Source organism: Cervus elaphus, chromosome 27 (assembly GCF_910594005.1).
Source record: "Cervus elaphus chromosome 27, mCerEla1.1, whole genome shotgun sequence".
Lineage (NCBI taxonomy): Eukaryota > Metazoa > Chordata > Mammalia > Artiodactyla > Cervidae > Cervus > Cervus elaphus.
In genome coordinates, this window is record NC_057841.1 from 59,192,536 (window position 1) to 59,218,469 (window position 25,934).

Below are 25,934 nucleotides of genomic sequence, written 5' to 3' on the forward strand. Positions count from 1 at the left end.
TCTGGTCTCCTTTTAGCAGCCGCAGCTGGGGTCGGGGCGGGCCCGGCCGTCGGCCCTCCCTCGGTCCCTCCCGGGGGCGGAGAGGAGCCGGACGGCGAGCCCCGAGACGGGCCGATGCGGCGCGGGTCCAGCCCCCGGCCCTGCGCGCTCCGGCGGCAGGTGGGCACCCTGGCCGCGGCCCGAGCGCGTCCCCCGCCTCACCCGGGCCGCTCTCGCCTCCCAGGACGCCCCCGCCTCCCTGGGGACGCGCTTGCCACCCCGCCCAGCCTGCCCCGCGTCACTTTCCCGCTGCCCTCGGCCAGCCCGGCCGCCGCCTGGGGTCGGTGACCGCGCCAGCCCGGAAAGCTGGCGAGGCCGCAGCTCGACCCGGACCTGAGCTCCCTTGGTAAGGGGAGCTGTACCCTCTCGATGCCAAGTCACGTTCCAGGACCGGTGACCGAATGCGCGTCGCGCCTCGCCGCGCAGAGGGTGGGGAAAGACACGGCGCCAAAAGACTTGACTGGTTTGGAGTCAAAACAGCCGGAGTGCAGCGTGCAAATGGTTTGATGTCAACTGGAACTTTAGGACTCACGTGCGTGATTGCTGCCTGGTGTCTGGGCGCTTGAATCACCCCTCCCTTACATCAGAGACTCAGTCCCGCAGAATGTTACTGCTCATCTGCTACCGCAAGTCTCTGGGATAAACAGGGAGGAAATTCAAAGCTGAATCAGAGAGTTTGCTGAAAGTGTAGTAGAGAAGATAGGACTCAGACCCCAGTAACTAGTTATCTGCAGATCAGAGAGGCCAAGAGTTCAGACTCCCAACTGGGAGCTTAAGACGTCACTGAAGTGGCAGGCTTGAGTGGGGACTCAAAGATCCCCACATTCAGGAGTCAGGGCTGCCTGGGGAGGGTGTTCCAAAAGTGGGCCACCAACTTGATCTTCAGCAGATGGAAGACTCTACTGATCTTGTTAAACACTAGCCTGGCTTTGGTTTCTTTTTCATTAACTACATTTGACCTTTGACTCAGTGGTGCTGGTCAGTCATCTAATCTCTCGGGCTCTGAGTTTTCTCATCCCGTGAATGAGTCTGCACCACATGATCTCAAATGGTTTCTTTCAGTGCTTATTTTCTGACCCTAGCAATAGAGTAAAGGTCCAGAAGCCAGAAGATACAGCGACTGTTCAGTGACAACGAGGTAGACCAGACTGGCAGTGCAGTGGTAAAAACAACACTAGGGACGGGGCTGGAGCCTGGAAGTGGGCCAAGATTGAATGTAGGCAAAAGAATTGGGTACATCATACAAAATGCCCAGCTGGATGAGTCACAAGCTGGAATCAAGATTGCCAGGAAAAATATCAACAACCTCAATTATGCAGATAATACCACTCTAATGGCAGAAAGCAAAGAGGAACTAAAGAGCTTCTTGATGAAGGTAAAAGAAGACAGTGAAAAAGCTGGCTTAAAACTCAACTTTCAGAAAACTAAGATCATGGCATCCAGTCCCATCACTTCATGGCAAATAGGTGGGAGACAATGGAAACAGTGACAAACTTTATTTTCTTGGGCTCCAAAATCACTGCGGATGGTGACTGCAGCCATGAAATTAAAAGACACCTGCTCCTTGGAAGACAAGCTATGACAATCCTAGACAGCATGTTAAAAAGCAGAAACATCACTTTGCCGACAAATGTCCATATAGTCAAAGCTACGGTTTTTCCAGTAGTCCTGTATGGATGTGAGAGTTGAACCATAAAAAAGGCTGAGCACCGAAGAATCGATGCCTTTGAACTGTGGTGCTGGAGAAGACTCTTGAGAGGCCCTTGGCCAGCAAGGAGATCAAACCAGTCAATCCTAAAGAAAATCAACCCTGAGTCCGGCCGCCGCACTGAACGGAGTCTCCGCCATGTCCGCGCATCTGCAATGGATGGTCGTGCGGAACTGCTCCAGCTTCTTGATTAAGAGGAACAAGCAGACGTACAGCACCGAGCCGAATAACCTGAAGGCGCGCAACTCCTTTCGCTACAATGGGCTCATTCACCGCAAGACCGTGGGCGTGGAGCCGGCGGCGGACGGCAAAGGGGTCGTGGTGGTGATGAAGCGGAGATCCGGCCAGCGCAAGCCGGCCACTTCCTACGTGCGGACCACCATCAACAAGAACGCCCGGGCCACCCTCAGCAGCATCCGACACATGATCCGGAAGAACAAGTACCGCCCGGATTTGCGCATGGCCGCCATCCGCAGAGCCAGCGCCATCCTGCGCAGCCAGAAGCCTGTGATGGTGAAGAGGAAGCCGAGCCGTCCCACCAAGAGCTCCTGAACCCCTGGCCTCCCCTCCCCAGAGCAATAAAGCTGTCAGCAGCCAAAAAAAAAAAAAAAAAAGAAAATCAACCCTGAATATTCATTGGAAGGACTGATGCTGAAGCTCCAATACTTTGGCAACCTGATGTGAAGAGCAGAGTCATTGAAAAAGACCCTGATGCTGGCAAAGGTTGAAGGCAAAAGGAGAAGGAAGCGGCAGAGGATGAGATGGTTGGATGGCATCATCGACTCAATGGACATGAGTTTGAGCAAACTCTGGGAGATGGTGAAGGACAGGGAAGCCTGGTGTCCATGGGGTCACAAAGAGTTCGACACAACTTAGGGGCTGAACAGCAAAAAAGAGTTGGGGGCTTGCTTTTGGCAGCACCTGCAAGTGATTCAAAGTTTATGGCCACTGCAGTGACACAATCAGGTTGCGTTTTATGGGAAGTAATGGGGATAGTTTGGAAAAATAAGACTGAGGATTAGGGTACAACTTGGTACCTCATGTCCTAGAGTGGGCCTGAAGGAGCTGCCAGTGGGGGTGAAAAGGAGGAGGAGCTTCCAGGGACAGGAGGGAGGAGAAACGGCCAGGGTGTGTGTGCCTAGAACCTGCGACCAACTGGCAGATCCAAGCACGGAAGATGAGCCAAGTTCTCCAGACTGGGCGATGGTGTTAGTAAGAACAAGAGAGCTGGAGGAGAGAGAGTCTGCTGAGAAAGGCAAACGCCAGTAAACCGAGGAATCAAGAGATGACTCCAGACTAACAGAAAGATCCCTTCCTCCTTGCAGACATCCCAGCAAGAGCTCAATCTGTCCAGGCAAGCATTGCATAGGAGAGAAACTATTCTAAGACACATAGACTCCAGTCCCATGCCCAGATCTGATAAACACCATTCCCATGGTTGCGTTTAACTTCCCTGTCCCGGGGCTTCCCAGATGGCTCAGGAGTAAAGAATCCCCCCCCCCCTCCCCGCAGTGCACATGATGCAGGTTCGATCCCCGGGTCAGGAAGATCCCCTGGAGAAGGAAATGGCAACCAACACCAGTACTCTTGCCTGGAAAATTCCATGGACAGAGGAGCCTGGTGGGGTCCAGTCCCTTGGGTCACAAAGAGTTGGACATAACTGAACACGCATGCACAGACGACAGGTGACCTATGGACAGAAAGTGTCCTCACAGTATCTCTGCCCAGTTCCCTGAGGGGTCCATGGGATTGAAAAAGAGCTGAACACAACAGCGTCTAAACAAGTAGACCCTGAAGATTTCAAGCTAGGTTGCTTCTCTTAGAGGCCCCAGGGAAGGGGAAGGAGGTGGGGATGGGAAAGTGTGGACAATGCAACATGATTGTTTCAAAGATTTATTCATTTAACAAATGTTTACTGAGTGCCTACTATGTACGAGGCATGGTTCTAGTGGCTTGAGTACATCAATGAACCAATCAGGCAAATTGTACCATAAAAGGTAACAAATGCTTTGAAAAAATTGAGCAGGACTGGCTGGGAGGGGGGGGCCACTGAGGATGCCTTCTAGAGTGCTGTGAAAGTTCTATATCTTGATCAGGTGGTAGTTATACTATTAACTGTGTGAGTGTGTGTGTATGTATATGTATGTATATATAGGGAGAGAGATAAGTTTATTGACCTGTGCACTTAAGATTTGTATACTAAAAAATGAAATAATAAAAAAGGCCAAAATCAGACACTAAAACTCCTTGGAAAAAACATAAACAGAGCACTCTTTGACATAAATTGTGGCAATATATTTTTTGGTCTGTCTAAGGCAGAAAACGAAAGCAAAAATAAACAAATGGAACCTAATTAAATGTAAAGGCTTTTGCACAGCAAAGGAAACCATTGACAAGATGAAGACAATGTACTGAATGGGAGAAAATGTTTGCAAATGATATGACCAAAGGGGTTAATATATAAAGAGCTCATATAACTCAATATCAATAAAACAAACAACCTGCCTGATTAAAAATGGACGGAATAAAAAAGATTAAAAAAAAAAATGGATGGAATACCTGAAGAGACACTTTTCCAAAGAAGACATACAGATGGCCAACAGGCACATGAAAAGATCTCCGACATTACTAATCATCAGGGAAATGCAAATTAAAATGCAAATGAAGTATCACCTCACACCTGTCAGAATGGCTATCAACAAAAGACCACAGGTAAGAAATGCTGGCAAGGATGTGAAGAAAAAGGAACCCCTGGGTATACTGTTGTAAATGTAAATTGGTACAGCTCCTGTGGAAAACAGTATGGAGATTCCTGAAAAAAAAAAGCTAAAAATAGAATTACCATGTTAGTGCTGCTCAGTCCTGTCCGACTCTTTGCGACTCCATGGACTGTAGCCCACCAGGCTCCTCTGTCCCCAGGAATCTCCAGGCAAGAATACTGGAGTTGGTAGCTATTCCCTTCTCCAGGGGATCTTCCTGACCCAGGGATTGAACCTGGGTCTCCTGCATTGCAGGCAGAGTCTTTATCATCTGAGTCACCATATGATCCAGCAATTACAGTCTTGGGTATTTATTCAAAAAACAACACTAATTTTAAAAAGATACATGCATCCCAATGTTCAAAGCAGCATTATTTATAATAGCCAAGACATGGAAGCACCCTAAGTGTCCATCACGTATTACTAGATAAAGGAAAAGTGGTATATATGTATATATACAATGGGATACAACTCAGCAACTGAAAAAGCATGAAATCCTACTATTTCCAACAACATGGATAGACCTAGAGGGTATTATGCTAAAATGAAATGTCAGACAAAGACAAATACTGTACATTATCACTTACGTGTGGAATCTAAAAAAAAAAAAACCAAGGAATGAATACAACAAAACAGGAACAGATTCACAGATATAAAAAACAAGCTAGTGGAGAAGGAAGAGGGAAGGGCAAACTAAGAGAAGGTGATTAAGAGGTACAAACTAGTCCATATAAAATATAATACACTACAAGCATATATTGCACAGCACAAAGATGTAGCCAAACATTTTGTAATAACTTTAATCTATAAAAATTTTGAATAACTATGTTGTACACCTGAAATTAATATAGTACTGTAAATCAACTATACTTCACTCTCTTTTTTTAAATTTTTCTCTTTTTTTTAAAAGAGCATCATGGAGGAGAAAAAAAGAGCAGGGTTAAGGATTAGAAGTGGGGGAATGAGATGGAATTTTAAATAATGCTGTCAGGGTAGACTTCATGAATACTTACATTTGGCTTGCCGGGAGGTAAAGGAGTTTCATCTTAATTGAAAGAAAGTCTTGGAAAACTCACCTCACCTGGAACCCACCAGAAGGGACGTGGTCACTCCTTGTCCTATTGCATTTCCCCCACGTAAGTCTCCTGCATCTTCCTGGTTGCGATGCATGAGACTCAGTGCACGTCTGTTGATGTTCCTGATACAAGTGGTCATTCACCTGTAAGCTCCGTCTCTTGACCTTTCTGAAAGAACTGCCAAATTTCAGGGTGCCTTGTCAGAGCAATGATCAAAAGTGTCTCATGGATGCAGCAGAGATTGATGTTGAAATGTGTGTTTTATGAGCCCTTTGAGTGATGGCTCTTTGTCCAGGAGGGGGGGCCCTGATCCCACCAGCCTCAGCCCACACTTGCTCGGCATCCCAATATGGGACTGTGTAAGTGTTCCGGTTTTGTTTAGAAGCAGCTCCCAATCAGTAACCAACACCTTTGCCTGTGAGCTGCTGGGGGGAATTATTGAACAATCATTTCTTTTTTTTTTTTTTTGAACAATCATTTCTAAAAGAGGGTGGCAATGCTTTTCAGCTTTCGTAGTTCATAATTCCCTCTGGTTTCTTTCACTTTCTTTCTTTTTTCCTTTTCTTGGCAACATTCCTGTGTATTTCCATGATGTAGGTAGGAAGGCTGGGGAGGTTGCCAAAAGAACATTCTCAATTTTACTAAAAGTTCGTTTCCTAAAATTTTTTTCTATAAGAGCTCAAGGATAAAAGATATGCTTAGAGAGGTGATACTGCCTGTATTCAGTTCTTTGCTAAGCTCTGTGGTCATTTAAGCTAAAGCATTTAATGCCAATGGAAAGGTGGCCTTTCATGCCACACCAGGTGCTATTGTAACCCCTGCTTGGCAGTTAAGATGAATTCATTGAAAGGAGAGTTCTTCACAGTCAGTCTAGACTAGCTCCAGAATTTTAAACATGAAAAGAAGGTACCTTTTATGGGGAGCCTGTCTTTGCAATAAGTGAAATTAGAAGCTTCAAATAGTCTGTTTTATTTTTTTTCTCTGTTTTTTTATTAGTTGGAGGCTAATTACTTCACAACATTTCAGTGGGTTTTGTCATACATTGATATGAATCAGCCGTAGATTTACACGTATTCCCCATCCCGATCCCCCCTCCCACCTCCCTCTCCACCCGATTCCTCTGGTCTTCCCAGTGCACCAGGCCCGAGCACTTGTCTTATGCATCCCACCTGGGCTGGTGATCTGTTTCACCATAGATAATATACATGCTGTTCTTTCAAAACATCCCACCCTCACCTTCTCCCACAGTGTTCAAAAGTCTGTTCTGTACTTCTGTGTCTTTGTCTGTTTTGCATATAGGGTTATCGTTACCATCTTTCTAAATTCCATATATATGTGTTAGTATGCTGTAATGTTCTTTATCTTTTTGGCTTCAAATAGTCTGTTTTAAACAACAGCTACAGATTATATATTCTGCTGTTCCTGCACAACTAATTTTCCAGATTCCTTTGGACTTGTATGCTTTCCACTTCTTTTACTGCTAAGTGACTAATTTTTTTGTGACAACATTTTTTATTGGGTTTGCAAAAGCAATGTTAAGCGTCAGTTAACAATATATCATCTCAGTTAATTTGTTACTACTAGTGCTTAACATGCAAGAGATTGTCGGGCAGGTATTATTCGTGAGTCTATTATAAAAATTCACTGGTCTTTTTTTTTCATACTCATGAGTTTGTAAATGTATGGGACTAGGCTACATCCTTTCTTCAGGGAGGAGATTTTAGTAATCTCTTGTTACTGTTGTTTAGTATCAGACTCTTTGTAACCACATGGACTGTAGCCCGCCAGGCTCTTCTGTCTATGAAATTTTCCCCAGGAAGAATAATGGAGTGGGTTGCCTTCTCCCAGGGATCTTCCTAACCCAGGGATTGAACCTGCATCTCCTGCATTGGCAGGCAGATTCTTTCCACTGAGCCACCAGGGAAAAAATGGAAATATGTTAACTGTTCCCTCTGACAGATTATTTTGTGATGTTACCTGGTTGCAAATGTTGAAGTTAAAGTTCAGAAATAGGGATGTCAGGGACAAACTCAGGGTAAAGTATTAACAGATTAAAAAAATACTATATATAAAATAGATAAGCAACAAAGATTTACTGTATAGCACAAGGAATTGTACTCATTATTTTATAATAGCTTATAATAGAATATAATCTGCAAAAATACTGAATCTCTATGCTGCAGGCCTGAAACTAATGCTATATTGTAAATCAACTATGCTCCAATTAAGTAATAAAATAAATGACTTTTTACCTTAAAAAAAAAAAAAAAGGAGTAGAGATCAGTGGCCAGCCAGCAGCCCCGGCAAGACTCACAGGGTCAAGGACCCGTGAGGAGTTTCCTCAGCTCAGTATCTGGTCCTGAGTGTTGTGGGCCCAGAAACTTGATTTGGCCAGTGCACCCCAACAGCAATCCATATTTAATACATTCTCAAGGGACTGATCTATAAACCCAGGTGCAGACTTACTCCTTTATAACGGTCAGAAGAGCTTGGGCTATGAAGTCAGCAGACCTGGGTTCTGATCCAGGCTCACCAGTAACCTATTATCTCCGTGAAAATATAGTCATTATATGATATATCAATATTTAATATATTAATGATAGAACACTAATTAAACTGAATATAGTTAATGTAGACATTTAATCAGCAATTTTTGAAACTACCTTGGCGTCATTGTTAGTATACATAGCCATGTTTTCATGTAACTGTAAGAAGTTTGAATGTATTGTCTTATGCTCTCTTTTCATCACTGACCATTGGGACATGATAACACGGTTACCTTTCCACCTTCGTCTCCCGTCCTTGGAGACCTAACCTCCACCCGTTCCTAGCTGCTTCTGATTCACTGAATTCTGAATAGCACATGTTCCCTCTGCTTGAAATGTCCTCATCTGCTGGGTCTCCAATTCCAAAGCGACTTCCTCTGGGAAAGCCATGCCCTCGTCTCCCCCAGAGAGTAGTATCCAAAGCACTTTGCACCTAAAGTCTAGAGAAACCTTTACCCATTACATTTTATTTGTTCATCTTTCTCATCCCACACTGCACTGTGAGCCCTTCAAGACCCCTGTACTGGATCTTATTCTTTTGGTGTCTCTTGGTCCAGAATATTCCGTTGGTATCCCAAGTGCCTATTCCTTCTTGTAGAATGAATGAATGGTCTGCAGAGTTCTATTCTCAAGTAGTTGTATAGTATTTTCTTCTGCGGCTTCTCGTCTAAGCATTTGCTATCATTGAATATTTATGCATTTATTAGATCAACTTCCAGAAGTGTCTGATCAGTCACAACCCACCAACTATTTTAAGGACTTCTGAACATCTTCTTTTTCTCTGGTTCCTGTTATTCAGTGGGTTGTGATTTGTCCTTTACTTCTTTCTAGAAGCAGTGTGCCTCCTGGACAAGAGAAATTTTTGTTCTAGTAGTAATAGAACATGAGTAAGTCTTTGATGCTGTTATTGGAACAATAAGAAGAATGGTATTCAAGTTTTCCATTAAGTCATAGCAGCCTATGCTTTGTATGAGTAGTGCCTTTTTATTTTCCTAAACTGGCAGCCAACATGAGTGATTATTATTCCTCCAAATTAAAGAAAAGCAGATTAAATGCAAAAAAACCTCAAACAGTGAGAAAAAATTTTTTGCTTATCACATTGGCAAAGATAAAAAAAAATAGTCTAGTATTGCACTGCACTGGCAGTTTTATAAGGAAATGGGCTTTCATACATAGCTGGTGGGGTGCAGATTATACTACTTTTCTGGACGGGACTTCAGAAACACATATCAACACTTTAAACATACCTTGTACCATAAGAACTCGTATCTAGGAATTTATCTTAGAGTTGTATTTGAGCATTTACACAAAGGTAAATGTGCATAGATATTCACTGCAGCAGGCTTATCACTGCAAAAGACAGGAGGTGACCTCAATCCAGTAACAGAGATTACATCCATACAATGTATAATAATCAAGGAGATCTTGTTAGGCTGTTAGGAACATCTCCAAGATGTAGTTACATGAAAATGCAAAGTAAAAAAGAGTATGTCCCTGTAAATAACATCTATGTATGCTCCTTGATTTCAAACTGTATTACCAAAGCTATAGTGATTAAAACCATGAAATATTGGCATAAAAACAGACACATAGACCAACAAAACAGAATAGAGAGCCCAGAAATAAACCCACACATCTTTGGTCAATTAACTTACCACAAAGGAGCCAAGAATATACAATGAGAGAAAGGACAGTCTCTTCCGTAAATGGTACTGGAAAAACTGGACAGCCACGTGCAAGAGAATGAAACTGGAATACTATCTTACACCGTAAACAAAAATTGACTCAGAATGGATTAAAGACTCAAATGTAAGACCTGAAACCATAGAACTCCTAGACGAAAACATAGGCAGTAAATTGCTTAACATAGGCCTGGGTGATGACTTTTTAATCTGACAACAAAAACAAAAGAAACAAAAGCAAAAAGCAATAAGTGGGACAACATCAAACTAAAAAGAATCTGCACAACAAAGGAAAACATCAGCAAAATGAAAAGCTAACCTCCTGGATGAAAGTGAAAGTGAAAGTTAGGTCGCTCCGTTGTGTCCGACTCTTTGCGACTCCGTGGCTCCTCCGTCCATGGGGTTCTCCAGGCAAGAATAGAAGATAATTGCAAATCATGTATCTAATAAGGGACTAATATCCAAAATATATAAAGAACTTACACAATTCAGTAGCAAAACAATCTGATTTTTTTTAAATTGGCAGAAGATCTGAATAGACATTTTTCTAAAGAAGACATACAGATGGTGACAGGTATAGAAAAAGATGTTCAACATTATTAATCATCAGGAAAATTCCAGTCAAGACCACAATGAGATATCACTTCACATCCATCAGAATGACTGTGATCAGAAAGATCAGAAACAACAAATTCTGGGTAGAATGTGGAGAACAGGGAAAACTTGTGCATTTTTGGTTGGATCGTATATTGGTGCAACCACTATGGAAAACACTATGGAGGCTTGTCAAAAATTGAAAGTAGAACTATCCTATGATCCAGCTTCTTAGTATTTATCCAAAGAAAGCAGAAACACTAATTTGAAAAGATATATGCACCCCTGAGTTCATTGTGGCATTATTTACAATAGCTGAGACATGGAAACAGTCTGCACCCATTGATGGATGAATGGAGAAAGAAATTCTGAGGTTTATATTTATATACATAGCAATATATATTTCAATGATAAAAAGTGAAATCTTGCTATCTGCGAGACTACATGGATAGACCATTATGCTACGTGAAATAAGCTAGACAGAAAAAGACAAATACAAAATTGCTCTCTTTTTTTTTTGGCCATGTCACACAGCTTGCAGTCTTAGTTCTTTGAGCAGGGATCAAACCCAGGCTTCAGCAGTGAAAGTGTCCAGTCCCAACTACCGGACCACCAGGGAATTCCCTAAATGATTTCTCTTATATGTGGACACAAAAACAAAAACTAAGCTCATAACACACAAAACGTTGTGTAAGCTTTGGGTGTACAATTTTATGATTTGATGCACATATACATTGTGAAATGTTTACCACAATAAAGTTAGTTAATCCATTCTTCCCCTCTTCTTCTTAAAAGTTGGGTATACAAAGCATTGAAACATATTACATACCTTTATTCAAAGACACCACAAATGGGAGTAATACAAAACACATCTTCTTTTTCTTACTGTACAGAGTTGCCGGGGTGTCTTTGCTGTACATTCAACATGTATTTGTTCCATGATACCTCCAATTCATCCTGTAACCAAGCAGGACCCTATGTGTCCTTGCCAGGACAGAGTCCTCCCCCACACTCTCTGTTTTAGCATCTCCCTGAAGCATCTAGATAACACTATCAGATGCACATTTCCCGAGATGTTATGTAGAGGCTAAAACCTCCACCAAATGGAAGGCTGTTAACTACTTAATGACCATGAACTGGTAGCCCCCAGGCCTGCTGAAGCCTAAAGATTGATAAAGTTAAACCCTGTGACTCCACCCACCATCAGCCAACCAGAGAATGTGCATGAGCTGGCCACACACGCCACAACCCTTCTCACCGGGCCTTTAAAAATGCTTTCCTGAAACTCATCATGGCATTTGCGGTGTTTTCAGTACCAGCTGCCCTGGACTCCTTGCTCGGAGCCCTGCAGTAAATGCTGCACTTGCCTTCACCATAATCGGGCATCAGTAGATTGGCCTTATTGCACCCAGGCAAGTGGATTTATCTTGTTTTTTAGTCACTAAGTCGTGGCTGACTCTTTTGCAACTCCATGGATTATGGTCGGCCAGGCTCCTCTGTCCATGCGGTTCTCCAGGCAAGAATGCTGGAGTGGGCTGCCATTTCCTTCTCCAGGGGATCTTCCTGAACCAGGGATCGAACCTGCATCTCCTGCACTGCAGGCAGATTCTTTACCCCTGGGTCACCCAGGAATCCCAATTAGAATAAGACAAATGTTGATGGAGCGTGTGTTTTGGGAGTTTTGTCCCTTTGTTTTTTATTTTCTTGGTTTTATGTGTTTGTTTGTGTTTTTCCCTATGTTACATATTTCCCTTTAGAACAGAATTTGACCAGAACTGTAGAATTTGAATCTGAGATGGCAGAAAAATCACCTCTCCTATGTTTCCAGGGCTGACCCTCACCTGCCAGTATAGAGTTCCATAAATTCCTCAAACGAGTTATGCAGTCCCTGGAGGTCAACTTGCAAGAACACACTGACACAGCCTAACACTGGTTATGCCCTGGAAACAAGTCCCTCTTTCGGGGGCTCCTGCCTCTAAATAGGCTTTCCTGTTGGTTCAGACAGTAAAGAATCTGCCTGCATTGCAGGAGACCTGGGTTTGATCCCTGGGTTGGGAAGAGCCCCTGGAGGAGGAAATGGCAACCCACTGCCATATTCTTGCCTGGAGAATCCCATGGACAGAGGAGCCTGGCGGGCTACAGTCCATGGGGTCACAAAGAGTCGGACACCGCTGAGCGACTAACACTTTCACTTCTCTTTCACTTTCACCAAGACCCAGCATCTTCCATCAGCCACTGCTGTCTGCAGTCCCCTGGAGCTTCCAAGCAAAGAAGACCTGTCCCTGGGTCTGCAGGAGAGAGGGGAGAAACGTCATCACAGAGGCAATGCCTTCCCCGCCTTTCTCTTGTCGCCCTCTCAGCAGGGTTCAGCAAGGTCTCAGTAAGGTCCAGGGTGGACCCTGATATCTCACAGCACTTAGAGAATCCAAGAGCAGTCCACAGACTAGGGATGGAATTAAGCCAGAAAATCCACACTGATCTTGGGACAGCTCTTTCCTCTAGATTATCAAGGGTGTGAAGGTGCATAAAGCTCGTTGCTCTAATCTCCCTCTTTTTCGTTAGGATGAGGACAGTGTCAAGATGTTCCTCACCTCGTCTGAGAATGCACTGAGAATTCTAGCTGACACACCTTCACCCACCCACTAATGGGAATAAATGTCAGTATTTGAAACACCAACCATGGGACGTCCCTGGTCGTCCAGTGGTTAGGAATCTGCCTTGCAATGCAGGGGACGTGGGTTCGATCCTGATCAGGGAACCAAGATCCCACATGCCGCTGAGCAACTCAGCCTGAGTGCCACAACTCCCCGCGTACTCTGGGGCCCATGTGCCACAACTAGACAGTCTGCGTGCTGTAACAAAAGATCTCACACGACACAATGAAGATCATGCTTGCTGCAGCTGTGACCCAATGCAGCCAAATAAATAGATAAAACACACCAAAAAAAAAGTGACTTTGGAAGGTACGCTTCATTTGAAAGTAATTTTTAAATCCACAGGTTTTAAAATCTTAACAAGTGAGACCTCTGATTGTGGGGACCCTGATCAAGAGTTACTCAAATTCCATCTTGTGAGTCAAAGGTCACTGTGCTTCCCTGAGTCTCAGCACGCATGTCCAATATAAACATAGGCCCACGACTCACTCAGTTTAATTTCTCAAAAATGTTGACAATGAAACGCTGGTGGGTGACTGTTCGTGCTACCGTGGCTCATCCTGAGCAAGGCTGAGTGCACAGCGAATGTCGAGCTTTTTTTACACGGGTTTTTTTTTGGTTTACATGGGGTTTTTTTTGTTGTTGCTGTTAACTGTTGTTGTTAACTGTCACACCTGGAAGCAGGAGTGTCGTGTAAAACAGAGGTGGGAGGAACTGACCTCTTTGAATCCATGGTGGGACCCCCAGTGGCAGGTTCACCAAGAAGCCAATGGTAGTGAAACTTCAGGGTCCCTCCAAGGCCTTCTGCCTGATTTTGTATTTCTAATATTTTTTTTAAGGAGCTCACCCCTCCACCAGTTATATAAACTTCAGGCCCCATAAAACCTGGTTCTACCCCTGGTAGAGACCCTCAGAGCCTCATCCCTTGCCCTCTTCCCTTCAGCCCTTCTCCAGCAAATCCTAATCCACTGTGGAACAAGGTGAACGGCATGTAAGGTGGAACCATCCCTGGACTTGGAGTCAGGAGACAGGGTCTGAGGCCAGTGCCTGCTGCCAGCCATGTGTGCGCCTCCATTGGGCCATGGGCCCTCTTTCGGACTTGGTTTCTGTTGAGGCCTGCCCCCAAGGTCGCAGGTGCGAGGCCTCGCACTGAGGCCACAGAAGCGGAGCCCAGAGCCAAGGTCACCTCCGAAGCCGACTGAGCCCCTTTGTAACCATTGCCAAAGACCCTCCTGATCATCACCAGCAGGCTTCCTGACCCAAATTAGGCAAAAATGCCCACCCCAGTAGTCACCCTATAGTGCCCTAGCCAATCACCTAATGCCAGCCTTCCAGCAGGAATTTTATCTTGAGGTTATAAAAATTGGCTGCTGCTGCTGCTAAGTCGCTTCAGTCGTGTCCGACTCTGTGCGACCCCATAGACGGCAGTCCACCAGGCTCCTCTATCCACGGAATTCTCCAGGTAAGAATACTGGAGTGGGTTGCCATTTCCTTCTCCCCCAAATTGGCTACTAACCCACAAAAAGCATCAGCTCGCCCTGGTCTGTCAGGAGGCCAGCCCACTGTGCTTGCAGTGCCCACGTTATCTCTGCTCTTTGCTCTTAATAAACTCACTCCCTCCTGAAAGGCTCTGTGTCTGGGAATTCTCTTCCAACCCGCCCTCAGACTGCCTCAACAGTCTCCTCATCTGTAAATTGGGTATGTGTGACAAGATGATCCCCAAGGTTCCTTTCCCTGGCAGCCCAGTGGTTAGGACTCCACGTCTCCACTGCAGGGAGCATGGGTTCAAACCCTGGTCAGGGAACTGAGATCCTACAGGTCACACACTGTAGCCAAAAAAAAAAGAAAAGAAACAACAACAACAAAAGAGCAAAAGCAACTTAAAACAACAACAACCCTCAACGTCTTTGATCCAAAATCCACAGGGGCTACTTCTCATATTCCTTCCCAGCAACTCCCATGCCCAGGCTTGTTCTTCCTCCCTGAGGTGCTGGAAAACCTCAGGCCCTGTCTGATGACCCACCGGCCGTAAGAAAGGACCTCAGTGATAGTGACAAGATAGGACCCTCTCCGATTCACTGCCCCAGCTCCCCCTAGATGTCAGCTGGAAGAGAACAATGATCGTTGCAGTCCTCTGTGTTAGCCCCTTCAATGGTACCTTCATTTTAAACAGAAGTCAGTTTTGTCTCAGTGGAATAACTCCTCGGCGGAGGAATTTTAGGCAGCAGCTACAGTCAAGCCTGAGGAGAACTTCTAGGAGCAAGCATTCCTCAGAGGCCCTCACATCACCTGGGGCCACTGCCCTCTGTTCCAGAAGCAAGAGACCAGCCTGGACTGAAGGACTCGTCAGCCTGGGCACAAGAGGAGCTTTACCGCACTGGGAAAGCCATTCACACTAGCGGCTGTTTGGGTTAAACACTAGCGTGGTGGACACTTCAGGCACAATTCAGTTCTCACCCTGGAAGGGGAGACTAAACACAACTAAGATCTTCATCTTTTTAAGAAAGGAGTCGGCAAGCAAAAAGGGAACACAGCCTTGGAGAAACAGAAGCCGCCTTAAAACACCCAAACAATTCCCCCCCTAACTATACGCGGAGGAAAAGAGTGGCCCCAGGGGAGGGTATAACACAGCCAAGCCAGACAACCAAACAACCGTTTCAAAAGCCCCAGCGCAGTCACTTTGCCCTTTTAAAGAGGAGGTGAGTAAAAGGCACTTCAATTACTTGCAAATATATTTTCAGCTATTAATAATGCCAAATGATGACATCAATTATGCTTCAATTAAAATAAAATGTGTTCTTGTAAGCAGGGAAAAAACAAAACAAAAATAATGTCAAATGACACTGTGTTGCAGATGGTGGGAGCCTGGAACTCTTGCAGCTTTAAAGAAACCAAAACAGGTTCATATGTGTTCATTTTCCTAGGTAAGGTTTTATAGGGACCTACTCAAGAAGATAGCTTCACTAGTGGCTCATTGGTAAAGAATTCGACTGCAATGCAGGTGATGCATGTTCAATCCCAGGGTCAGGAAGCTACCCTGGAGAAGGAAATGGCAACCCACTCCAGTATTCTTGCCAGGAAAATCTCATAGAGGAGCCTGGCGGGCTATAGTCCATGGGACTGTCAAGAGTCAGACGCGACCGATCCAATGAGCGCGCGCGCACACACACACACACACACACACACACACACAGAAACATTCATTCAAACACAAAGTCCCAGAAATCCAGAGGTATAGGATGGGAAAAGAAAGGAAAAAAAAAAAAAGGGAACCAGCTTGGTGTCAGCATTGGTGGATTATTGCTTCTCCCCCAAAGGGAGAAGGAGGTAGGTCAAGTGTCACAGCTGTTACAACCTGGAGTTGTTTGGGAAGGGAGATTCCCAAAGCACGAGCAATTCAAAAGCGATTGTTGCTCTGGGGAAGCGTGATGTCATCCGCGCGTGCTGATTCCTGTTCTCTCTGCTCTGTGAAGGGTCCGGCTCCCCAGCACCTCCCTCAGACCCATCTCTGTTTTGGCCACGGCAGCTGCAAAATCTTTTCTGATCTAAGATGTCATGAGCTGTTTTTGGAAAGGAGGGATTTTGTCTCCCTTGTGAACAGATCCAGGGCTGTGTTTGCTTCATTCACTCAGTAGAGACTCGTATGCACAAGCCTGCAGAACTGGGGAGTACAGCTAGTGACCCAGCCCTCACGCTTGCCCTGAAGGATGTGACAAAGTGGGAACTTAGGTTAGGAAACAAGCCACCCTGGCCCAGGAGGGTTAGTGCCTGTAAGAAAGAAAGGCAGGTAGGAAGGCAGGAGGGGCCCCTGACTCACACTGAGAAATCAGAGAAGGCTTCTTGGAGGAGGTGACCTCCAAATAGACCCGGAGGATGAGTAGGCGTTTCTGTCTTCCCTGAGTCACTCACTGTTCAGTGGCACCTGATGTCATGTGACAGTTCTTCACTCCAGACTCACAGAGTGAAATATATAGCAATGAGGTAGCTAAAAAAACAAGGGCCCTCTCTCTTCCTTCCCTTGAAGTCTGCTGGCAGTACTATCTCATTTGTTCTGAAGGAGTCAGAAGCCAGGGTCAAGAATGGGGCCAAGGATGCTGGGTCCAAACATGCCAATGTGGGCACTTTAGAGGTCATGCCCATTGGATTCTTCTGGCCATGGGTGGCAGTGTTTACGACTGTGGGCTTCTCACCCCTCTAAATACAAAAATGTGTGTGTGTGTGTGTGCACGCTCAGTCACTCAGTCATGTCTGACTGTTTGTGACCCCATGGACTGTAGCCCACCAGTTTTCCTCTATCCATGGGATTTTTCAAGCAATCATACTGGAGTGGGTTGCCATTTCCTTCTCCAGAGGATCTTCCCAACCCAGGGATCAAACCAGGGTCGCCTGCATTGCAAGCAGGTTCTTTAGCACTGCGCCACCTGGGAAGCCATAAATATAAAATATATAAACTTAAATATAAGTATGTTGGGGGCTTCCCCTGGTGGCTCAGTGGTAAAGAATCCACCTGCCAATGAAGGAGACCTGGGTTTGATCCTTGATCCAGGAAGATCCCACATGCCAAGGAGCAACTAAGCCCGTGTACCACAGCTACTGGGCTTGTGCTCTAGAACCCGGAAGCCACAACTACTGAGCCCTCACACTGCAGCTATGGAAGCCAGGCGCCCTGGAGTCCAGGCTCTGCAACAAGAGACACGACGGCAATCAGAAACCCACCGCACCACAGCCAGAGAGCAGCCCCACTCACTGCAAGCAGACAAAAACTGGTGCAGCAAAGACCCAGCGCAGCCAACATACATAAATAAATAAAAATTTAAAACACACATGCATATCTAAGTATGTTTTCGTAACAGATTTATTGAGATATAATTTTAAAATCATTAAATATAATTTTATATAATTGACTCATTTAAAGTGTACAGCTTGGGACTCCCCGGGCGCTCCAGTGGTTAAGAATCCGCCTTGCATGGCAGGAACAACGCGTTCCAGCCCTGGTCAGGAACCTGAGGCCCCGCGCGCCACGGAGCATCTAAGCCCGCGTGCCACCCCTACTGAGCCCTCGGCAGGCAGCTAGAGAGTCTGTGTGCCTCAACAGAGATCCCACACGCCCCAGCTAAGACCCAATGCAGCCAAACAAATAAACAATAAAAAAATAAAGTGTGCAACTTAATGGTTTTTAGCACATTCATAGCGGTGTTCAGCCATCTCCACATTCGATTCTGGAGCATTTTCATCACTTCAAAAAGAAGGCCCTGGGGCTTCCCTGGCAGTCCAGTGGCTGAGACTCCACGCTCCCAACGCGGGTGAAGTGAGTGAAGCTCGCTCAGTCCTGTCCGACTCTCTGTGACCCCACGGACTACACCGTCCATGGAATTCTCCAGGAAGATCTCCAGGAAGCCGTTCCCTTCTCCAGGGGATCTTCCCAGCCCAGGGGTTGTACCCAGGTCTCACACACTGCAGGCGGATTCTTTACGAGCTGAGCCACCAGGAAAGCCCTCACCCCCAATGCAGGGGCCCCCGGTCAGTCTCTGGTTGGGGAACTAGATCCCACATGACGAAATCAGGGGTTCAAACCCTGCAGCTAAAGATCCCACGTGCATGCCACAGCTAAGACGTAATGCAGCCAGATAGACAAATGAATATTAGAAATCAGTAAGCCCCATGCTCTTTAGCTGCCACCCCCTAATTCTCCCATTTCCCTCAGCCCCTGCAGTCACTAATTTACTTTGTCTCTATGGCTTCTGCCTATTCCTCATATTTCATGTAAGTGGAATCATATACTGTGTGGTCTTTGTGACTGGCTCCTCCACTTAGCATAGTATTTTCAAGGTATGTCTGTGTTAGAGCATGTGCTCTGTTCTTTTTTACGGCCAAGTTACACACACATATCACTTGGCGTGTGTTTCAGATTGTCATCTGGGCTAGCCATCAGTCCTATACGTTAAAAAGGCCACCAATTGATGGATTTGTTCTGTAAACACACAGAAAACGTGAAGCCTAGGGTTGTACATCCCCCCCTCAAAACTTTCCATTTCATCTCCATGTTTCCGTCTCCATCACCACCATGCCAGGCCACCATCATCTGTTTCCTGGACCAGGAAGGGAGCTTTCTAAAAATGAAATGGTAGGCTTCAGCAGTGACCTGCCCACACACGTGACTTCCTTTGGCCTCAGAATAAAAACAGACTCCTGGGTGTGGTCACAGCCCTCCCCCGCCCAGCGCCTCCCCCACGCCCGTCCCAGGGTGTCCCTGGCTTCTGGCTGTCCTGGCCTTCTCTCAAGTCCTCTCAGTCGCTGTGGCCCACCCTTCTCCCCCATCTGGAAGCCTCTGCCTGGAACACTGTTCCATCTCTTCCTCTGGCCAACGTCTATTGATTCTTCAGATCCCAGGCCAGTCGTCCCTTCCAAGAGAAGTCCTTCCTGAGAGTCCCATCCACACCTCTCACCACCTTCATAGCATTCTGTACCTTTCCTTGTTACAGAGCTTGACCAAAAAGGAACTGGACATTTGAGACTGTTTGATTAAGATCTGCCACCCCGCTAGATGGTAAGCTCTTTAAGGGTAGATGGTTATCTAGTTTTGCCACCCCTGGATCCTTTTTTTTTTTTTTTTAATTTGTTGCTTATTTAATATTGGCTGCACTGGCTGTTCGCTGCAGTGTGGGCTTTCTCTAGCTGCGGAGAGCAGCGACTACTCTGGTTGGGGTGTGTGGGCTTCTCATTGTGGTGACTTTTCTTATTGTGGAGCACAGGCTTTAGGCACACAAGCTCAGGAGTGTGGTCCAGGAGCTTAGCTGCCTTGCGGCATGTGGGATCTTCCTGGACCAGGGATCAAACCCATGTCCTCTGCATTGGCCGGTGGATTCTTAACCACTGGACCCCCAGGGAAGTCTTGGATGCTCCTATTTAACCGTGGCTGGAGTATAAACACAGAGAGGATGTAGGTACCAATATTCGCAGAGTACCTCCTATAATCAGACACTTTTACAAACACTACCACATGTAATCCTCATAATAATCTGATGTGGCAGGTAGCCATAGCTTCATTTTACCAACGAGATCAGTGAAGCTGAGACAGTATAAATAAATAACTTGCCCAAAGCTGGTAAGTGGAAGGGGAGGATTCTTGAATTCGAAGGCCGCTAAGATCTTTCCACTAATACCAAGCTGTTTCTGGAATCAAAAGCACAAATGCCTGCCACTCCAGTCATTAGAGAGGCCCGTGTTCACAATGAGAATTAAACAGAGAAAATGAGCAACAGGTCAAAAGTTTATGCTCCGAGGAAGGCATAAAACAAGGGTTGCAGAGATCACAGATTTATGTGAGGATCAGGCCTTCAAGCAGAGCTTCCTGATATTTGAGACTCATGAGAAGAACCTCCCCACTTAGTCAGTTTGGTTCTTGTTGGTTTTCTTGAAGTAAAATCTCACATTTCTAAACAGAGACAGAGTGTTTCCTTTGGAATATTTTTTACATTGTTTCTTCTTGGGTGTCAACCTTTCCACTTCAGTCCAGCAAAGTCATCACTGTTTATTTCCTTTGGGTTTTTTTTTTTTTTTTAATCCTTTTTTGGAAAGACAGTACTTCAACCAGGAAAAAATGGTCACCAGAGCCGTCCCTAGAGGTCAGCTGCTTTTGAGCAGTTGTCACTGGGCGTTTCCCCCTAAAAGCGTCTCTGTCACTCTGAGACAGCCTCAGAGCCCAGGAGCCGATGCTTGGGGGTGACATCAGCCTTCTGGATCTGGTCCAGAAGCCGCTCCTGATCCGGAAGTCTCGTCATCACGGGCGGGTGGCTGCCTTCTTTCTGCCATGCTTGTTGTTGTTTTAGTTTAGTCACTAAGCCGTGTCCGACTCTTTGAGATCCCATGGACTGTAGCCCACCAGCCTCCTCCATCCTTGGGATTTCCCAAGCAAGAATTCTGGAGTGGTTTGCATTTCCTTCTCCAGGGGATCTTCCGGGATCAGAGATTGAACTGCATTGGTAGGCAGATTCTTTACCACTGAGCCACCATGCAAGCCCGCTACCATAGCTAGGTCATTGATAATTCCTTTTCAAACTAGGAATTTCCCAATTAATATTAACTGGGAACAGAATGTCAGGGTCCCTGGCAGGGTCCCTGGCAATAGCTGGTTTTCATATTACAAAGGGCAGCCCATTTAGGACAGTGACCTTTGCCCTACCTAATGGGTGTGCTCTTCTGTAGTCAAGACTGGTGATCCCGTTCATTCCCTCAGAATTAGATTTACTAAAAAAAAAAAAAAAAAATGTCTGCTGAAGCTGAAACTCCAATACTTTGGCTACCTGATGAGAACTGACTCCTTATAAAAGACCCTGATGCTGGGAAAGGTTGAAGGCAGGAGGAGAAGGGGATGACAGAGGATGGGATGGTTGGATGGCATCACCAACTTGATGGACATGAGTTTGAGCAAGCCCCAGGAGTTGGTGATGGACAGGGAAGCCTGGTGTGCTGCAGTCCATGGGGTCGCAAAGAGTCGGACAGGACTGAGTGACTGAACTGAAACTGATCCAGACAATGGAATTTCAGGACCGAAATTGACACATTCCACAACATGGATTAGCCTTGAGGACAATGTATCAAATAAGATAAGCCAGTGGCAAGAAGACAAATATTGAAAGATTCCACTTACAGAGATTCCCAGAGTCAAATCCATAGAAACAGAAAGCATCATGGTGATTGCCAGGGGCTGAGGGGAGGGGAGGAATGAAAAGCTAGAGTTTAATGGGTAGAGTTTCAGCTGGGGAAGATGAAAGATGTGAAGACGGATGATAGTGATAGTTGCAAAAAACATGTACTTGATGGCACTGTTTTGTTGCTTAGTTGCTCAGTTGTATTGACTCTTTTGCAAACCCAGGGACTGAAGCCCACCAGGTTCCTCTGTGTTTGGAATTTCCTAGCCAAGAATACTGGAGTGGGTTGCCATTTCCTTCTCCAGGGCATCTTCCCAATCCAGGGATTGAGCCTACATCTCCTGCATTGGTAGGTGGATTCTTTACCACTCAGCCACCAGGAAAGCCCTGCACTGAACATTAAATATGGTTAAAATGATACATTTTAATTTCTATATATTTTATCACAATGTAATAACAATGTGTCTGAAGAGCTTTCTCTAAAGTCTCGCCTGTTTTCCTTACAATTGTTCACTAGTTGCACCTCTATGTAGGTGCCACTTATTATCTTGAACCTTGCTACTCAAAGTGTGGTCCCTGGGCCAGCAGCATCAGCTTTATCCCGGACCTTGTTAGAACTAGAGAATCTCAGGCTTGCCCCAGACTTACTGAACTGGAATTTGCATCTAACAAGACCCCCAGGTGCAGCATCGAAACATGTATATTATCTAAGGTGAACAGATCACCAGCCCAGGCTGGATGCATGAGACAAGTGCTCGGGCCTGGTGCACTGGGAAGACCCAGAGGAATCGGGTGGAAAGGGAGGTGGAAGGCGGGATCGGGATGGGGAATACTTGTAAATCCATGGCTGATTCATGTCAATATATGACAAAAACCACTACAATATTGTAAAGTAATTAGCCTCCAACTAATAAAAATAAATGGGAAAAAAAAAAAGACCCCCAGGTGATGGTGTGAAAGTTAATGTTTGAGAAGCAGTGCTCCAGACCAGTGTCACACAAGGTTGACTGCACACTGGAATCACCTGAGGAGCTTTAAAAGCACTGATTTAATTGTTGGGTGTGGCCAGGCATCAGGCATTGCAACCACTCACCAGGTAATTCTAACTGGCAGCCAAGGTTGGGATCTACCAATATGGAAATAGACCGGAGTAACTCCCACACCAATATCCTTAACGTCATCATATTTGCAAAGTCCATTTCACAGGTTCTAGGGTTAGGACACATGGACATCTTTGCGGACCATGATTTTCTCTACCACAGTATAACTATGATTACCAGCCAGTCTCTACATTATCATTTCCATATACAACCATCAACACGCATCAACAAAACTTCCCCCCACTTCTGACCTAGAGTTGAAGCAATTAGAAATGACTGAGTTTAGGGTACCAGAGACCTCCAACAATGAGGGTTTTTCTTCCAAATGCCTCTTTATCGTGTTGATAAAGATGATATTGATATGTTGAGATTGATATGTAACATGTTCCTAAGGCAGGAAAAGATGCAAGATTTGCAAATCTAACTCAAAATGATCTTTACCAGATTTGCCTATATCTTATGAACATTTTCTTTTCTGCAGTACCTCAAAACTTCCCTGGTGACCCAGTGGTTAAGACTCCATGCTCACATTAGGGGGCGTGGAGTCAGTCCCTGGTGAAGTGGGATCCCACATGTCACATGCCAAGGTCAGTTAAAAAATAATTAATTTTTAAAAATAGAAGGTAGTACATCAAGATGTTTTAATGATTTTTAGAATGCTATTAATAAAAATGTAAAAATATACCAAACTTGATTTTTCATCTATTTAGAACAAGAATTAATCACACCTCCAGTTAGAAGAGAGCTATTTACAGAGTATCCTGTCAAGGTTCCTTTTGTCATTTAGTAACAAATCACTGCAATTATTTTTAGAACAAAGTGAAAATGTCCAAGCATGAGAAAATTAATTAATACAAAGCTTTCTTCCCTAGTATAACCAACAATATTAAACTCTAAAAGAGGCTTGATTAAGAATTTAAAGTGATTATGTGATATATTATAAAAGATAAGCACATGCTTACATTTTCTACAAATTTTTTTTAATATTTTGAGTCACAGTTGACAGTGAAAAGGAAAGTGTTAGTCACTCAGCGGTATCCAACTCTGTGCGACCCCATGGACTGTAGCCCACCAGGCTCCTCCATCCACAGGATTCTCCAGGCAAGAATACTGGAGTGGCTTGCCATTTCCTCCTCCAGGGGATCTTCCCAACCCGGAGATCAAACCCAGGTCCCCCTCATTGCAGGTGTATTCTTTACCATCTGAGCCACCAGGGAAGTCCTACACTTGACAAGCTAACTTGAAAATATCACACAGCATCATGAAGTTCCACTAGCATTTGGTGCAACCGTAAGTGACCCAGCACCTGAATTCAGCCACACCGGAACTCCTCCTCTAAACCCTGAATAGTGAAACAAATCCTCTGATCATAGTCTTGGATGTTGTAAGAGTGTCAACATTCTGGAGGAAGACCCCCAAAACTTCTGTGCTTAACTCATAACAAACCAGTAAACAAAACAAAAAAAAACAGCTCCAGGGTGCTGCCCCACTTTGAGCAGCATCATTTTAAAGAGAGTGGTCAGAGACTGCCTTTTGAAAGAGGTGACATTTGAGCAGAAACTTGAAAGGAGTTGGGGAGAGCCAGCCTAGTACATAACTGGGGGAAGAGCAATCTAGACTGAAGAACAGCAAGTGCAAAGTCCCTGAGGCAGAAACATGCTCTGTGTCCTGTAGAAACACCCAAGAGAGCCACAGTAAAGATGGGATGAGGCGATGGGAGATGGAGTTGGATGATCCAGGTGGGAGCCAGATGAACAACGGGCTTTGTGGCCAAGGTAAGAACTTTTGACTTTGCTTAGAGTGTAGAATTTGAGCTGAGGAGTATCATGTTTTGACTAAACAACATAATTAATTCACTCCTGATGTAAATTTTGCAGGGACTCCCAGGATCCCCCTGCACATAGTAATCTTGCAAATGGTCAGGAAGGTCTGAGTGGAAAGGAGAAAGGGAATGCCACAAGCCCCCTTTTCGTAAGCCCCCCAATTTCTCTCCTTTACTTATGGCTTCTCCTTCCCAGCCACAGGGTCGCTTCCTGTCACCACTGAATCTGTCGGCATCTTCTTAGCGCACTCAGGTCTTCCAGCCCTCCTCCATAGCACAGTCTCAAATTAATCACCAAGTTATCACATAGTGAACGGACGTAACCTTTTCTAAATCACTTGGGTCTTCATTTTGAACCCAAATGAGTGCTCTTTGCTTTAAACTAACCCTCCCCTTACCCTTTGCCTCTTAGTGTGAGCATAGGACTAAATTCTGGCCAATGGGGCTTCAGTGGAAGTGATGTGTATAATTTTCAAGTCATGCTTTTGACTGAGCGAGTTAGCAGGACCAGGAGTAGCTAGGTTGGATCGTGAGATTAAAACAACTGCAAGTTGGGGATTTCCCTGGTGGTCCAGTGGTTAAGACTCTGCCTTCCAATGAAGGGGGTGTGGGTTCGGTCCAGGGGGTGTAGCCAAATACAAAAAAAAAAACCCCACATATTGAAGACTGCAAAGTAACTAGGTAAGCATTGGGGCCCTACTAGCTTAGACTTTTCTGTGTCAGAGAAATAAACCTCTTATCTGAGAGTGTCTTACCTAGGGCAGTATTGTCTTGGGTCCTCTATGTTACAGCAGATGGACTGATATCCTAACTAATTTCACCATCAAAAGAAGGTAATAAGGCAAGCGGAGGGAACCACGAATGAAGAAACAAAAGTGAAATTTTACTCACTTCATAGTTCAGCTTGAAAGCAATCTTGAATGTTTGGAAGAATGAAATAAATGACTGTAATTCATCCAAAGAAACAAAAAAATTTCTTAAGTGACAAATGCTTTTGCCCTCATTTCCTCTCATGTGAATTGATAGAATAAAATGCAGATCCACGTACAGATACCCAGCTCATGTCAGGGACCTCAACCGTCAGGGCGGACCATGACGATCCCATCCTTTCATCTCTATCTGAGGATAGACTCATGGCCAGTATGTTTCACAGCTGATGGCCACAGGTACTGAGTTCTCCTCTCAGAACGAATGGTCTAAGTCTGTGATGCTTGTTTGTCCTCCAAAGCAGGTGAGCCTTGCGGTTACAGTAGACTTTTCCATAAGGGATCCCTCAACGTTCACATCAGGGCTAAGCTGAAGG

At 45.1% G+C, this 25,934-nt stretch overlaps 2 protein-coding genes across 3 annotated transcripts in view; one reads left to right on the plus strand and one right to left on the minus strand.

Annotated features, from left to right (window-relative positions):
* ATP8B1 (ATPase phospholipid transporting 8B1) overlaps nucleotides 1-25,934 on the minus strand; it is a 148,438-nt gene that overhangs the window by 109,066 nt on the left and 13,438 nt on the right. The window lies entirely within an intron of this gene.
* Nucleotides 1,854-2,367, plus strand: LOC122684656 (60S ribosomal protein L28). The gene has a single exon (XM_043888800.1). The coding sequence runs from the start codon at nucleotides 1,886-1,888 to the stop codon at nucleotides 2,297-2,299; it is 414 nt and encodes a 137-aa protein (XP_043744735.1). The 5' UTR covers nucleotides 1,854-1,885; the 3' UTR covers nucleotides 2,300-2,367.

Bases quoted from the DNA above. Each gene is read 5' to 3' on its own strand.
- LOC122684656 (XM_043888800.1), top strand. From the start codon at position 1,886: ATGTCCGCGCATCTGCAATGGATGGTCGTGCGGAACTGCTCCAGCTTC.